Source organism: Echiichthys vipera (genome assembly GCF_963691815.1).
Source record: "Echiichthys vipera genome assembly, chromosome: 12".
In the NCBI taxonomy this organism is placed as follows: domain Eukaryota; kingdom Metazoa; phylum Chordata; class Actinopteri; order Perciformes; family Trachinidae; genus Echiichthys; species Echiichthys vipera.
The window spans coordinates 11415701-11432106 of record NC_139837.1 but is presented as its reverse complement, the minus strand read 5'-3'; the positions used below and the strand labels follow the sequence as shown (position 1 = coordinate 11432106).

Sequence of the window (16406 nt, the reverse complement as noted above, 5' to 3'; positions counted from 1 at the left end):
TAAGCACATTGCCTTTCCACACATTAGAAATGACATGAAAACATGAAAGTGTTAAAATGGTATAAAATGAAAAACCTATCGCTATTATTTATTTTATTATCCAGTTCAATTAACATGCATTATCCCTAAAAGGTTGTAAATGTTAAAAGCATGTTTAAAATCTTTTAAAAGGTAAACCAAGCAGATGGGGCAAATTCATTAAAAAAAAAAAAGACACTTTGACCTCAAATATCAAGTAATTCAGTGCTAAATTTCATAGCCTCTTCAGTAGGGAATTAAAACATTGCTTGAAGACTAGCAATTCCTAGCTGAACCGTTATGAAAGACAACGTTCTTGCCGCTAAAGATCATTTTCTCTCTTGTTAGCATAATTGGGGACCAAAAGTGAATTTGCCCTCAGCCTGTACTGAGAATGGTGTGTTTCATCTTTTCTCTGATGCTTCCTGGTAACGCTGGGAGCAGAGAGGCTTCTGTCTAAACAATGTCTTTTTACCTGCAGTAGTATTTGTTAACATCCCCATAATATTGCACTAAGAAGGCAGCTTTTTAAAAAGGCCAAACATGTCTATAATACTTAAGTGGTGAGCACAGAGTTTGTATCTTCATTAAGACCTCTGATAGCATTTCAAACTTCACATTTGTAGCTTGCAGCCACTGCAGCTCCCTTTTCCTCTTCCCAATACTTCTCATTTTCTCTCCCTTTCTTCTCTCAATCCTTTCCTCTTTGTGCTTATTGGCATGCTTTCCATTCACACCTTTGGATAATGAGAGAGCATCAGAATCCTGGTAACCTACATCAGGGCTGACACATGAAAAATGGCAACATTACCAATGCTGGCCCAGCCTGAATAAGGACCACCTGATTAGTTCAGGTACTTGCATCTCCCTAATTTTCATATTAATCATGAGGCCATCTACATTTTCACGTCAGACTGCAGCCCTTCATGAGTCTAACATGTGACTAAGATTCACGGAACCCTGAATTCCTGCAGAAAACAATTATTGTTCAGTAAAAAAAAAAATTCCAGTTTTATTATCCCCCAAAGCTAATGAGTGTCACATATAGAACAGAACAACTGCACCTGTCCTAGACCCTTTGTGTTTAAGTAACCTTTACATAAAGCTCCATATAAAGCATGCAAAAAAAACAGTGAATGTCGATTTTAGAACCGTCCTTCATTCAGACTTCTTGGGGCAAAAAAAAAAGAAATTCATGAATAGTTTTCATCATTGTTAATCATTTCCCTGTGTTGGAGATATATTGTCTCATAAAGGGATGAAACTACATCAATTAGCGGTCTGGGAGACCATGAGTGCTTGGTTTAAATGTTAAGTAGCATATTAAAATGACAGTTAAATGGTTCATAGACAGTTATCTCTGAGCTGAATTTAATCCTTAGGAGAAAAAAAATCATGTGTCAATTAAATAGAGAATGAATAATGGCAGTTAGCTTTGAGGTGCCACTGATGCATGTGAACTACTCTGATTTTAGATTAAGAAACCCTCAAATCTTGTTGCCAAGTGTAAGCACCAATAAAAATTTAAATGTGCATTTAAATGTTTAAAAAGGTTGCACAGCCTATTCGAAAAATCAAAATAGGAGGAAAGTGCAAGACTAACAATGTAACCTAATGACTGAAAATTAATAATAAATCAGTATTTGGCCTAAAAAAATCACCTAATAATCGAAAACCTAATTGTATCAATTCTAGAGTAATTCAGCCAGATTAACTGCTTGTAGCTGCATTTTGTTAATTGTATAGGAACTGTTGGTTGACTCTTGGGTACTACAGAAGTTCTAACTTTATGACTAGGTACAGAAATGTAAGAAACACTGTTGGCCACTTGGTAAAACAAAGTAGATTAATTTTCACTTCTGTGAAATGCAAAAACTTAATCATGTGAATAATTTAAGTCCATTTTATAACAAGCACACGTATCATTTTATGTAGGAGTACCATTTGCTCCTACATCAACCAGAGTACAAGCAAGTCCTACACTGACCTCCCAAAGTAAACAAGTGATGAAGAGAAGAATTAACCAGTGACCCAGCCCTCACCTGTCCGCAGTTTGTGGCAACTCTGCCTGAAGTGCAATTTGGAAAATTACATAATAAAACACAAAAGGTATTTTCACATCTGCTTAATGGAGGTGAGAGCTAATTACATTAAATAATTGATAATGGAGCGGACCAATTTACCAATTTTCATAATGACTAACAGACAAGGGAGAAAATGAAAAACTGCAGCCAATTTCTATCCATCCATTTATAGATTTTTTTTTTTTTTTACTTTTCAAAGATAAGAAAAAATAGAGGCAGGGGGGAGAATAAACTAAAAGGTTAAATGATTACCTCATTGGCCAACTCCAGCAGGACGGGAGCTTTGGGATGTGCCTTGGCTTCACTCAGATACCTTCATTATAACAAAGAACAACAGCAGTGAAAAACGAACATGGCCCTCAAAGGCAGACAGAAGGGCAGAGGGGACTAGACCAGGCTAGCCAAGACATGCTAATGTCCCTGATGACTTTGCCCTAGGTGGCATATGGCAGGCGCGGTGCGGTTAAACAGCACTGCTTGAAGGGCTTCAAATTTCCTTGAAGCCAGATGATAGTGATAGTTAGTTAACCCCTGCCGCCCAAAAAGCCTTTTTTCCCTCGCCAGCTAAAATTGCAGCTCCCTCTGATCTTACCCAGATCATCTCTGAGGTTTGTTGTTGTAAGTGGATTAGAAGTGCATTATCCAGCCTTGTTTTCCCCAGAACAATGGCTTAATATGCTAGATAAAGGCTAATTGCAATATTCAAAGGGGTTTCCCCCCTACAGCCTGTTTTTCAAATTTTTTTTCTTTTAATTCATCCGTATTCATATTCAATTACAGATAATCACACCGTCATAAGCCTGTGTAAGGCAAATGTCCAATGGCTGATTATTTGTTTATTCTTCTACTTTCAATTTGACATGGAGAGCAGGGCTTTAGCTTAGCAGGTGCAAGTGGAGGTCTGGAATGAATCCTGAGGGTGGTGATTTGTTTTGGGGAGATTATATCTGTCATGGTGGCCCACCTACTCTCTGTCTTTGGCAAGTCCCTTCCTCAGTTACAGAATGGGGAAGACAAAGAAGGCACACAACAGTGGAAGACATACAGAACAAGTGAATAAGAAAAATAGTGATAGAGATGAGGGGAAGATAAAGAGAGGGTCCTAGATAGGAGAGATGAGTGCAATAAAGTAGTGCAGTACCTTTGGTAGTGGCTTTCAATAACATCTGGTGCATGGTGCTTTGAGATTGTTCTTTTGGTTCGTTTCTGTCGCAAAGAGAACATCGATGTAACAATAATGTAACAATAATAATTTCCATACATTTCCATTATTTCCATAATTAGGAGGAAAGAACTTAAATTTTTTCCAGTCCACCTGAATGAAATGCAAACTTGTTCAACCTTTGCTCTTCTTTCATGCTCTATTGTATATAAAAAACCGCAAGAGATCTTGGGTCACAGCAATTTAATTTCAATAAGTTTGCTGGGGGTCAAAGTGTGCCAAGGCAACCTTGTTCAAACCACCATCCCCCTCTATCCCACTCACTCAAACCTCATATTCATTTCCCTTTTTTCAATCAAACAATGACCCTATTCCACGTTCCACACCCTGACATTTCCATGCAATTCAATTGCCATCTTTGGCAAGAAGGAGGAGGACAGGGGATAAAAGAGGAAGAGCATTGGTTAAAAAACAACTTATTTAAAAACTACTACACACAGAAAATGTAATTCCACAGAGACAGGCAGTGTGACTGACACCTGTCAGGGGGATGATAAATGACTCCATTTTCTGCCTGTGCTGCCTTCTGCCACTGGCGGCAGCGGCCATTTATCATCATCCGCTGTCAGCCGTGGAAAGCAGCAGTGACAGTGCGAGTCAGCAAACATTTAGCACACGCAGCCGCACTACACGGGGAAATTATTATTGTCAGAATAATAATGGTTTAGCATAATTTATTACAGGTCCACCAAATAAGCAGGGGCTAGATGTTATTAGACAGATGGATGGGAAGGCTTGGCAGACATCCACTGAGGCTCAGGCAGGCAAGGGCCCTCAACGTGAACGTGAGGAGGAGGAGGTGGAGAAATAAACGGGGTATGGTGGGGGTGGGGGGCATTCTCCAAACCAATCAGAGAGCTGGCAGTTCAATTACAAAGAAATAAAGGGACATTCATCATTCAATTAGGCACCTGTCAGGGCTCACAAAGGAAGAAAACTTCTAACCTGGTACTCCAGGGAGAAGATGCTCAGAAGAGTGGACTGCGAGTGACTGGAACAAATAAAAGAAGGACAAAGTTAATTACCAGAGTGCATTGCACATAGACAAAGGGAGAGGGGGAGCTTCAAAGCAGGGGCCAGCTGCCCTGTAATCTAAAAGAACATGAAAACAAGTGTGGCAAAGTTGTTCCAGATGAACACCTCTGACAAAGGATTCCTTCCACGACGGTGTGGGGGCAGAAGGAAGGGGGAGGTTGTGTGTGGTATGAGAGATGAGAAAAATATACCTTTTTTTCTTTCACTCATTCATACAAAACATCTCCTCTCTCTCCAGTAAGAGTGCTGAACACTAAACTGTTCTTAATTGAAGCGCAGTTTCTGCTGTTGTAAGGAACCCTTACTCATAACCGAACTAAATTAATGACATTTATGCAAATAACTGATGGGATTCAAAGCTAATTGCTTAAAAGAAACACAGCATCCACTGTTAATTACACTTCCTGGTTTGGTAGATGTGTCTTTACAAAGGGGTTGAAGAAATGTGAGAGTGTGTCTCTGTGTGAGTGGTGTAGGAATATAGATAGGAGAAAGTTTTTTCTGCTTCACTGTCAGAGCTGGCATATGGGCCTTTCTGGAGCCCTCCCAACGCAACTGATGGGCTTTGAAAATGGAAACTTTCACTGCAGGAAGCTTGGACTCCCAGGAGTCGGTCAATTCCATGGGTTGCCATAAGTTACATTCATCTCCAGCTCTAGTCAATGTCAAACACCTGGCAGAGAGGCAAACCTGGAAAACAGGCAGCTCCAGGGGGGGAAATCACAGCTCCTTCGATACTCCTCCCCAACCCCCACAGCATCCTTTGGGTTGAAGATATTTAAAGTGGTGACAGATATTATTCTAATTGGATGATACATACCTCCACCCTGCATATAAATGAAAAAAACATACTAATACAAATGTAGAAGATGCATGCACACAAGGACATACACAACCAGCTCCGTGAGGGTCTCCTGTGGTTTTGTGTCTCCATATACTGCTCTCAGTACACTTGATTGTTAAATTTAATGGACTTTTCGTTACAAGTCACCTGAGAATGGTATGTAAATACTGACAAGAAGCAGAAGCAGCTTCCAATCTGCATTGAAACATTGAGGCCACATAGGCCTTCAACATCAATCACTATAAACCACAAAATAACCACGTGACATGTAAACAAAGGAATCTCAAACATCGATTTCCGTCTGGAGCCTCGATCTGTGGCCATATCTTAATAAAAGCATTTTAACCACTGGAATAGTTTAGCAGTTTGCAATGACTCATGCCACCAAATACATCACCTTGGGCTCTCCAGATGCCAGTTTTAAATTTTTTTACTGCTTTGGCTGGAAAACAGCAAATTCTCAACTATTTAAACTCTCTGGGGCTCAACCCATCATCACACAGATGAGTCTCGTCAACTGCAAAGTTACAGTTGCAAAAAAGAATGAACAAATGTTTGAAGTAAAGCAGAATAAGGGGGAACCCTCAAAAAATACTGCTATCTCAGCATTAATTTACAATGATGCTTGGGGATGGAAGGGCCACTGCAATTAAGTGGGCCATTAAATGGTCAACTGTCAACATGTGGACACTTAAGGGAGGGAAAAAAAAATTCTTCCACACTTCAACCTTGCACCTGAGCATTTCAACAACATTACAGCCTTATTGTTGGCATGGGACCATCACGATCCCCCTGTTGGAACAGACATCTGTTAGGTTTTAAATGGATTACTCTCTATAATGAGCATGATTACTGCCTAATTGCTAAATCTATACCCTGTTAACTTTAAAGGGACATAAACTGCTCTAAATATCTGGGAAAACATATCCGTTTGAAAAACACTAAGAACTTTGAGAACTTTTGTTTTTTTTATTACCTCATTCAGTTTTTGCTGACATCAAAACTGGACAAAAGCATCACAGACGCTGAAAATAACTTAAGTATGAACCGAAACAAGATCACATATTTTAAGATTTGAAAAAAGCTAAAAATAATGAGAGTAATTTAAAGAGATGAGGGCAGATAGCTGGATCCAAACCAAGAGTTGTCTGCGTTTTATAGTCTGTCAAGTTTTACACTGTGCTCATATTGTATAATCCCCCCCCCCCCCCGTTTTTCATTTAACAGACATTAATCGTAAGTTATAGCAGACTTTACTATTAATGTATATCCAATCTGTGCTCTCCTGGGCACAGTATGCTCACTTCGTGCTAAAATATGGAGCTAAGTGCAGTCTTATAATGAAGATCTGATCTGCCTGCTGCACAGTAGCTGTAATACATCTACCACATTTTCTCATGATACCAGCATTTGAAGGACCCTGTCCTGTCTGACTGATTACACAAATAAATAAACTGATACAAAAAAGCTATTCCATGAACCAGATTCATTCCACTCTGCCTTTTTGGCTTTAAACAAAGCTAATGAGCAGCATTTCATTCCTATTGTGCATGATCACTGCAGCAAAAGGATGGGTTTTGTATGAAACACTTAATAATGGTATGATATGACATAATATAAAGTAGAAAAAAGACAACAAGGTAACACGATTTTTATGTGAATGTCATTTATTTAAAAAAAATTGTTAGATTAGACAACTTTCTTCTCAAAGTTAATCCTAAAACTACTTTCTGGCTATGACAGGTTGGGAGAACCCAAACAGTATGTGCACATGAACAAACAAATATTATCTATTAATGCATACCTGTGTATACAGCTAAGTTCATCAATTAATTATTTCTATTTCTTTTTGTTAAGGAAACCATGAAAATATTTCAAAATACATTTCAACATGGGTCTGTGACACTGCAGGGCATCTTTAAATTGACCTTTTTACGTGAGAAGAAAAAACTAAAAATCCCTCCCTCTTGGATATAATTTAGAACATGGGGAAACAGAAGGTTGGGAGACAGAAGAGTGGTTAGGGAATCATTCACTCTCAACCTAATTACCCTTCCTTACAACAGCAGACAGAACATTAATATGCACTGGCACCCAAAATAGTAAAGCAGCAGATTAAATTAAAAACAATTAGGGACTTTCACTTTGTCACTGAACTGGTATGCCTGTCTGGTCAGTACTTTAGGCTCTATTAAGTTAGGCTATCCACTGGTTATGAATCTGACAAATCCATGTATGAGTGTTGAATTGCCTTAGCTCCTCGTGCATTCAGAGTGTATCAGTGTCTTAAGCATACAGGGAAAAGCAGGAGCGAAAAGCCTAGAAATCCACATCAACCTAATTAATAGGAGATGGGGGAAATTCAAGCTATCAATTATATTCAGAATCTTCCTATTTACAAATAATTAATTATAAACAATAGCTGTAATTTAGGTAATGAAACCACCTGGCTAATGGCATTGGTATCATATGCTGCGACAGTACTTAGCATTTGGTGGATCTGCATGCAGAGAGTGTTGCATGGTGCGACTCTTCAGGGCATGGAACTGGCTAATTAAGGCGTAGCACATATTTTTACTAATGGCAACGAATGGATGAAATGATTTACTCTCACAAAGTGTATGGACATACTGCTTAGTTTTAATACCTTTTTCTATTGTTATCCACACCTTAATTACTTTAATTATCAGCCAATGCTCCACAAATATAGTTAGGATTTATATCTGTATGTATCATTTTGTTCAAGCAGGATTGCTGATAATAATATATCACGCACTGACTTTTCTATGGATCAATATTTTTTAAAGTGAAAAACAGCTGAATGTGGGTTAAACCCTCTGGATATGCAAATGCCACTAATTACACATGCTGATAGGCAAAATGCTAACATCTGTTTCTCAGCTAAGCCTACCGTCATCAGCAGCAAAACAAATGTGTACCAAAAAAAATCTTTACACGTTAATGTATAAATGTGATATATTTTGACAGGAGATAGAAACAAACACAAATCTCAGGGCGTCACGCAGCTTCATACAAATACTTGCGCAATGAGCACACGTGTTTACAGTTCAAATTAGTTTTACTCCCCCCCCATAAAACAACTGTAAAGCCTTCTTCCTATTACACTTAATGTAACAACAGTCATGTATGGTATTTACTGAAGCTTCAGATGTGTTATAACTTTAATTATATTTTTTTGTAGTACGCGAGCATGAGAAATTGCTGAAGAACTAAAGAAAGATTTAACAAAAGCCTGACTCACAGTACATTCCATTACATTTACGAATAGCGGCCCCTCTCCAAACTCTCTCTGCAGAAGGCCATACAGACCTACAAGCCTGCGGGGGACTGTGGACAGAAATGGCTTTAGCAGAAGCACAACAGGGCATCTCACTGTCTACAATTGTCCTAATAGACAAAAAACCTACACAGCCCTCTTCACTTTATTACAATCCTAACGTTTCTATCTACCGAGGTGCCCTGAGATGTCAGAACTGTTATATAATGGTGGCAAAAAGAACGGGAAAGATCCCACAATCACCAACCTAATTGTGATTCCCCCTGAAAGCTGGGGATCTTCATGACTGTGTGTGACAAAACATGTTATAACTATTATCATGCGCTGCCATTGTTATATTGTAATTATTGTCATCGCTGCTCCTGCAAATTCTCGTGGAAATTGAAAATGAGGTCCATGTTATCTGTCAAGTGGCGAGGGTCCACTGGTCTGGCAAAGAAACACATTATACTGACCAATTGCCTACTCCCCCCAAGCGTGGCTGGGGAACTTGTACCATTGTGGGCAATTTGCTTCATTCTTCTTCTGCAATTGATCCCAGTATGAAAAGAGAACCTAGGGCAAGAGATTCTACCATAGCTGCCCAGCTGAACTATGCTGCTCTACGCTGTACATGTAGGGTCTTTCTGTGTGCCTTTGGCTTTTGAGGGGCAACCCTGATGTTACCACCAAATACAGTGCACAACATGTTAGCCTTACTCACAATAGCTCATATTCCTGTGACAATAATTTGCCTATCCCTTATTAACATTTTATTTTGTGTACCAATCCAATAACAAACATTTTTAACCATGAAGATAATGTCCCTTATAATCACCTAACAAAAGGCTGCTCACCTCAGTGTTTTTAGCCCAATGAGCCGAAAAGACTCTACAATCTATAGTGTGCTTATAACGTCCCTAAGATATGAAGAGGAAATAGTCTTTCCTGTGCTTCCTAATCAAGTAATTGATTGCATCTATTATTCATGAACTCCTTAGCCTGACATGAAGTTGTAAACTCAGCACACCTTCTCTTCTTTCTGCATCTCTCCTCTCTGCTTACACTTCATTCATCCCTTCACCCTTCCAATGCTCATCTAACCACATAAAGCTGTGGAATTAGTTTGCCAGCCTCTCAGCCTTCAAGGGTTGTACCCCTAAGCCCCAACTGCCAGTTTGTGTTTTGTTCAATATGGGCGACCAGAAGTGTGAGGCCGTGCACCAGAGGCTGTCAGGGCTGCCCCCACAGGCTCTGCACTCGATCAGTCCCTGGGTAATGTCATTGCCACTTTCAGGCTAGAATTCTACCTTCACAAGAGCTACAACAGAGCAACTCCGTTGATTCCACAGAGACTAAAGTGGAGATCACAGTTAAATGTAGAAACACTCCAACTGGGACATATAGCACCAGCACTGCCTACACATGTTATATACTGTACGTAAAACTTCGGTAGTATGAGTTACATCTTTAGATCCCCTCTCACCTTTGAAGGCATGTGTTTATCTTTACAATCCTCGATCTAAGCGATCTTTAGTAAAGGTTTTTGAACTGGAAATAAAAATGTGAATTTTCTGGTTTTAAGATGGGTTTGGTGAAGGAAAAAATGCATTTTTTGATTTGTAAAAATGTTATTTGATTTTCTAATTAAGTTATCGAAGTTGCAAAGATATTGTAGGTTTTGCGACTGGTGCTTTCACAAAATATTTACAGATGAGATTTTTGGAAAATAATGATAACTAAGCGGTTAATGGCAAATAATAGAACAGCTAGAACAGTCTGGTAAATTCAGAAAAACACTTTTATCATATTACGACAATATAGTGTCATATCACGATATAGATATAATATCGATATGTTGCCAAGCCTTAGTGTGAGTCCTAAGAAGATAACATTTCACGAAAATTAACATTGTAAAATACTGACAGATAAATAAAAGGAATAATAAAAAAGGATTTTTTATAAATACATGGATTCTGCTGAAAAAAAAAATCATAATCTGTCAAGCTTTTTGTTGAGTTCTGGAGCTATGAAGTTAAACTACATGTAAAAAGAGCTGCCAGTTTAATGCATCGTGCCTGTTACCAAATCCTTAGCTTTAACGGCGTGTTAAAAAAAGAGATAAGCACTACAGCCACAATAAATAATCAATGAGCGAGTCCCTAAGCTTCGTCCTGAGCCTAGATATTACCATCAAAAACAAAGTGTCTGTAGCCAAGAAATCACCATATCAATGGCACATGGCACAACAACCCTGTCTCACGCTTTCCTTCCAAAGATCATGCTAGATAAACCCCAAATAACAGAAATTAACAAATGCTTGACATTTGCTCAACATCCATTATTCTGACACTTCTTCAGAATTTCAAAAGGCTGAACGCATGCTTAATCAACATTCATATTCCCAGAGCGAGCCCCAGCACCATATTGCAGCCCGCCTCAGTGCTGATGAAAACGGCACATTAGGGCCCGATTCGAAAAACGTTCAGGGACTCCTCACCAGGGAGCTGTGTGTATGTATGTGTGTGTGTGTGTGTGTGTGTGTGTGTGTGTGTGTGAGAGAGAGTAAAAGAGAGAGCGAGAGAGAGGCAGTGGCTGTGTTTAGAGGGAAGGGAAGCTTCCCACTTTACTCTTTAAGCATTATCAAAAAAGAGAGGCATCTGCCCCTTCCTGCACACCCTCCTACTTTCATGACTGTGAAAGCCATATGAGGAGTGAGCTGAATGGCATTTTAAAGAGAGGGGGGGTAATCATTACATCCAAATTCATTCATAATACAGCACAGAAGGACACAGAGGACTCTCACATTCCCTCCCTCTTTTTCTCGCCCTTCCTACACAGACTCTCTCTGGGGACAAAGGGTGGAAAGACCGGGTACCCCTCCAGACCCTAGGGAAGCCAGGCAAGGCCTCAGAGAGCGGCCCATCATTTCCAATTCTAATACGTGGCAAGAGAGGGACCTGATGGGACTGAAGTCACACTTTTCCCTGCACCGACCTGCGCTGAGCCCTACAACCCCCCCCTCGCTGCCTAGTCGCGGTCCAGATACTAGGCAGGACACCACGGCTGGCTAAGAGGAGGGCAAGGAAGAGAGGGCAAGAATGGGGGTTGATATTTGCATGTGCCTCCATTGTGAGTGGGGGTAAAAAGTGACAGCACCGTGTCCAATTCTTTTCCCCCCAGAGCAGCTCGGGCCCGGCAAGAGAGGCCAGGCTGACAGATGACTCCCAACATCTGTGTTATGCAGCCGTTACAGATGAGGGACTCTACATTGCAATCTCTCTCTTTCTGTCTGTCTATGGGACACTCCCTCTCTCCTCCCACTACCCATACTCAAAGTACAAGAGAAAGAATGACAGACCTTCCGTGGAAATTACCTTGAAATGGCCTTTAACAATCATTTTGTTAGAACTTGAAATTTTCCTCCCTTAAAGTTTCAATTGGAAAGCAATGATTATGAAATGATTTTGAACTCAATGGCATTCAGAGATTTGAGGATAATGGCTATCCATATTAATCTACATCTACATTGTGCCATAAGAACTCAATTGTTATGTCTTAATTCCAAAAGAAAAAATGGGCAATATAGCTGATCAGGATAATATCAGGATATCAAGGAAAATATTTTTTCTAAAATGAATTTACATCATATGGAAAATTGCATGTAAATAATAAAAAATATGTTTAACACTATGATGCCGTGCAGAAAATTGTTGCACATTACAGAGTATCCAATAAGTCCTTTCAGTATTACGTTTTAATTAAAACTTGCTAGGAAACTTAGCTGAGCTAATTTAGTCAGCGAAATGTAACTAAATGATAACATGGTACCACAGCATCATCACAATAGGATTTCATTTGAGTCAGTAACAGATAATACTGAATTATAGTCCAACCCTAATTGAAACTAATTACTATCAGCGTTTATTTTCTGTTAAACATTTCCTTATATTGATTTAGCAGATGCTACAAAACTCAGTGTAAAAATATAAGTAGTTATATATTACAAATTATAAATATGATCACATAACAAAATAATAGGTGTGAATACTGAAACAAAAATATGGCACATGTCCCTAAAAAAAGTACCACAGCCTCTGCCATGACGTTGCTACACAACACATAAATCTACAGTTCACTCAACATCGCTCGCATGATTTGGAAATCGACCCAGTGTGATGTGAAATGATTTGATATCCAGATACCTGTTTTCTCTATCTCTCTGAGTATTATAGTCAGAGAGATAGAGTGCAGGCTTGTCCACAACAAACCCCTAATCCCCCCCTCTCCAACTCCCCCTCCTGCCAGCCCCAGCCTGGCCAATATTTACGCAGTGGCAGGGCTCCCACACAGTCCGAGGGGACAGGAGGGGTGTGGGGCGGGGGTGGCTGACTGCCGTGCCTGAGCGCATGCTAAGAGATGATGGATGGCCTAGTCGATATGTTATGTCTTAAGAGCCTGATTTCCTGCCAGTCCAATCACTAACCCTCCAGAGCCCAGCTCAGCTGATTGGACAACCAGAATAATTTCGCAGGCTGTGAAAACACTGCTGCCGTGCCTGTCTGTCAGACCCAGTGACGAGACTCAGGGATTTTAAAGAGCACGGGCCTCCCTAAGATTGGTTATGGTGAACGAAATAATAACAATAACCAGCAAGACTAAACAAAAGAGCCAGCACCTCCGGGAGAGAGAGAGAGAGAGATCGTGCAGAATTATTGGAATGAAAACGGCCCAATGTTTTCCTTTAATTATTACACCCACCATTACCACTTTTTGAAAAGGTGGTATTTGGACTGTTTGTTAAAGACAGTTTGGATAAGGAAACCAAAAGGAGAGAGGAAACTCAAAATAAACATGAGAAGGACCTCCTAGTGTTGTTGCCTAAACATACAGGATATTGGATGTACTTTATACGCATGACATATTCTATAAAATGCTGACAGTGAGAACAAAGGCAAGCCCAAGCTCCGCCATGTCCCCTTTGGGGACCTGATACCTTCTTCTAGATTGGTGATTAGGGCACAATGAAAGTAGGAAGCTCCAAGTACATTCGACTTTGTAAGTGACCTCGGCGGGATCAGCCATGGTGTCCTGGTGGCCTTGGGGGATTACACATGTTACGTTCAATAAAGTGAGGGCCCTCAGTGTCAAGGAGAAAGGCAAACACAACCATTAACCTCTCTCTTCGATTTCTGGATGTGCAGGCGCTGCATGGCAAAACATTGGCTAATGCTGTGGTGGAAGCCTATACAGAAACCTGTGTGGAATTAATTAGTGACCATAAGTGGTGAATTAAATGGGGTTATAAATGTCTAATAATAGGAGATACAAAAAAACAAAACATTAAAACAACACACAGGGATAAATGATGCTGTTATGTGGAGTTGATAGACATATGGTATAGTCAGCACTGCATTGTGTGCTCGTGTATATAAATTATTATGTAAACACATTACATATTAGTGCATTTCAGACATGAATCATTGATTCACAATATTCAAAGTATGGTAAAAAAAAAAAATGCTTGTGCACAGCCATTTCACTCTATGTTATAGACACCCAAACACCTACAAAATATACACACAGTACATCCACAGATGTAAGAAAGCTAAAAAAAAAAAAAAAAAAAGTCCTTACTTCGGAAATCTTTCCTTCAGCATCTTCATACATTGGCGGGTGGGTCTCAGTTGATCAGTGCATCTCACAATCTCTTTATATTCAGCTCGGGATAGCCTCATTGTTGTTTGATTAGTATGGCTGTATGACTGTATCTATCTGTAAATTACAAACACAAAGCGAGAGTTGGATTAACGGATGCTCTTTATTTTGACAGGTAAACAACGTGAGGTGACTGACAGCTGTCAAAAACAGCTGCACCCGCACTGCTAACCAAACTTAGCTTTATGTTAGACACTAGCCCGACACACCAAACGCATATCACAACATAAAACATGTCGCCTCATCCTCGAAAGATTACTGAATGACTATCGTATGCAACACATTGTCACATTGACTATAGAGCAATAAAAAAAAAAACACGTAAAAAGGTTTGTTTACCAGTTATCCCTGCTGCCTGTGGACACTTCCCGATAGTGGCTTCCCGCTAGGAAGTTGAAGAGGAGACTTTTCTGTGAGCAGCGCGCTGATTGGTCGATTCAACCGCGGAACTGAGTATACCTCCAGGTGATTGGTCACTTGGCAGCACGAAGGCGGAGTTCAGCTAGAATAAGGTGCTGCTGCTCACACTGCATCCCCGAAGCATCACTGTACTCTCGGCAAATACAAGCGATAGAAAAGACAGGTAACTTGAAATGAGTAGTGGGCACATCTAAAGCGCTTGTTGACTGCTCACAAGTCCGAAAGAACGAAGAAAAAAATGAAAATGATGAAATGAAAAGTTGTATTTTTGAGAGGAAGGGAGCGTGACTGAGAAGTAGAGTCACAGAGAAGGAGAGATGATGGAGCGCCTCTGAATGTGTATGTAGAGTACATTATTTTACAGCTACTCACTGCAATCTCTGTCGGTAATTTACCGAGCTTTAAAGACAGTTTAGTTTAGTTTAGTTTATTGCTTGCTGTGCATAAAAATTTTGCTCTCACTGATGACAAAATATACAAAATAAGCTGCAAACAGCTTGCTTTGGAAGATGGTGCCTCCTCAAAAGACATGTTTTTGCTTTGATAATAGTCACATTTGTATGTGGAGTTGGTAATGCAGCTTACAGTCCAATGCAACTTGAAACGCATTTAGATATACATTCTAAATCAATTAAATGTTGTGATTACCAAGCAAAACCTGATCTTCCCCTTCATGGAGCTTAACAAGAAATATTAACAATATTCTGCATCCATCCAGGCCCTGTTAAAACTGTTAAAAGTGTTCTCATCATGAATTTATTTTATTGAACTACAACTCCAAAATACAACAATTGAAACTGCTGATAAAACTGATTCGTTTCCAATTAAGCGCAGTGGTTACAATATTTTTTTTAAGTCTACCAAATTCTACTGCAATGACACATTAAAGCTGGGCAATATGATAACATATATCATCAAAACAATACAAAGATATCCTTTGTATACATTTTATATTATACTGTTTCTATAGCAATGTTGAAAAACCAACAGCCAAACTGCGTTATGGCAATATGTACGTCATTCAGACGACACTTTACGTTCTGATCCTTGCACATTATGTTTTTTTTGCACTAAGTTAAAATAAAATCAGGAACCACTTTCCATTTATCAAGTTTAATTCACACAGGAGTATACTGTACTGTGAGGTTATTTCATGTAGACTATTCATTACTACCAGAAAATATGCTATATTGTGATAGGATATTGTTATCGGAATATGAAATGAAAGAAAACGTTGACCATATCCTGACACATTATTAATGTGTATGTATTGTATTCTTTTACATTTGCAGAGAATATTGGTCTGGGCTTACCTTAATTATTTTCTACATCCTGCAGGATTTTTTGGGGCTATCCTCAGCCTCAAGTCCCCAGAATCATCAACACCTTTCACCTCACCAGTGAAGGTAGTGCTTAAAATGCCCTCGGCAGAAATATGTAAATTAGGCTGAGGATGTACTGAAGAAAAGATCCGTAAAACATACAAGAATAATGTAGAATTTAAAGGACACATATTTGCTCTGACTACAGTTGTAACATTTGTAGCGCCAAAACGTTATGATGGAAATACCTGTCTTATGGTTACAAATTGATATTTGAGGGAAAATTGTCAATGATCAATTAATGATTGATTTTGTTTCTTTATCTCCCTCTGAACCGTATATTTGTTTCCGTCTGGTGTGTTGATCTTAGACGATACTTAGATAGGACTAAAATCTTTAAGACCTAATTTGTCAAATACATCCCCTGAGATCAATATAATTTTACAATGGCATTGCTGAGTAATTA

At 39.4% G+C, this 16406-nt stretch overlaps 1 protein-coding gene across 1 annotated transcript in view; it reads right to left on the bottom strand.

Moving 5' to 3' along the window:
* cdin1 (CDAN1 interacting nuclease 1) overlaps positions 1 to 14597 on the bottom strand; it is a 54275-nt gene extending 39678 nt beyond the window's left edge. The window contains exons 1-5 of the mRNA XM_083923775.1: positions 14538 to 14597; positions 14118 to 14255; positions 4270 to 4315; positions 3244 to 3308; positions 2355 to 2415 (exon numbers count right to left, since the gene is read on the bottom strand). Coding sequence (XP_083779901.1) covers positions 2355 to 2415; positions 3244 to 3308; positions 4270 to 4315; positions 14118 to 14218 — 273 coding nt within the window. The 5' untranslated portion in view covers positions 14219 to 14255; positions 14538 to 14597. The remainder of the gene's footprint in view (positions 1 to 2354; positions 2416 to 3243; positions 3309 to 4269; positions 4316 to 14117; positions 14256 to 14537) is intronic.
* Positions 14598 to 16406: the final 1809 nt, after the last annotated feature.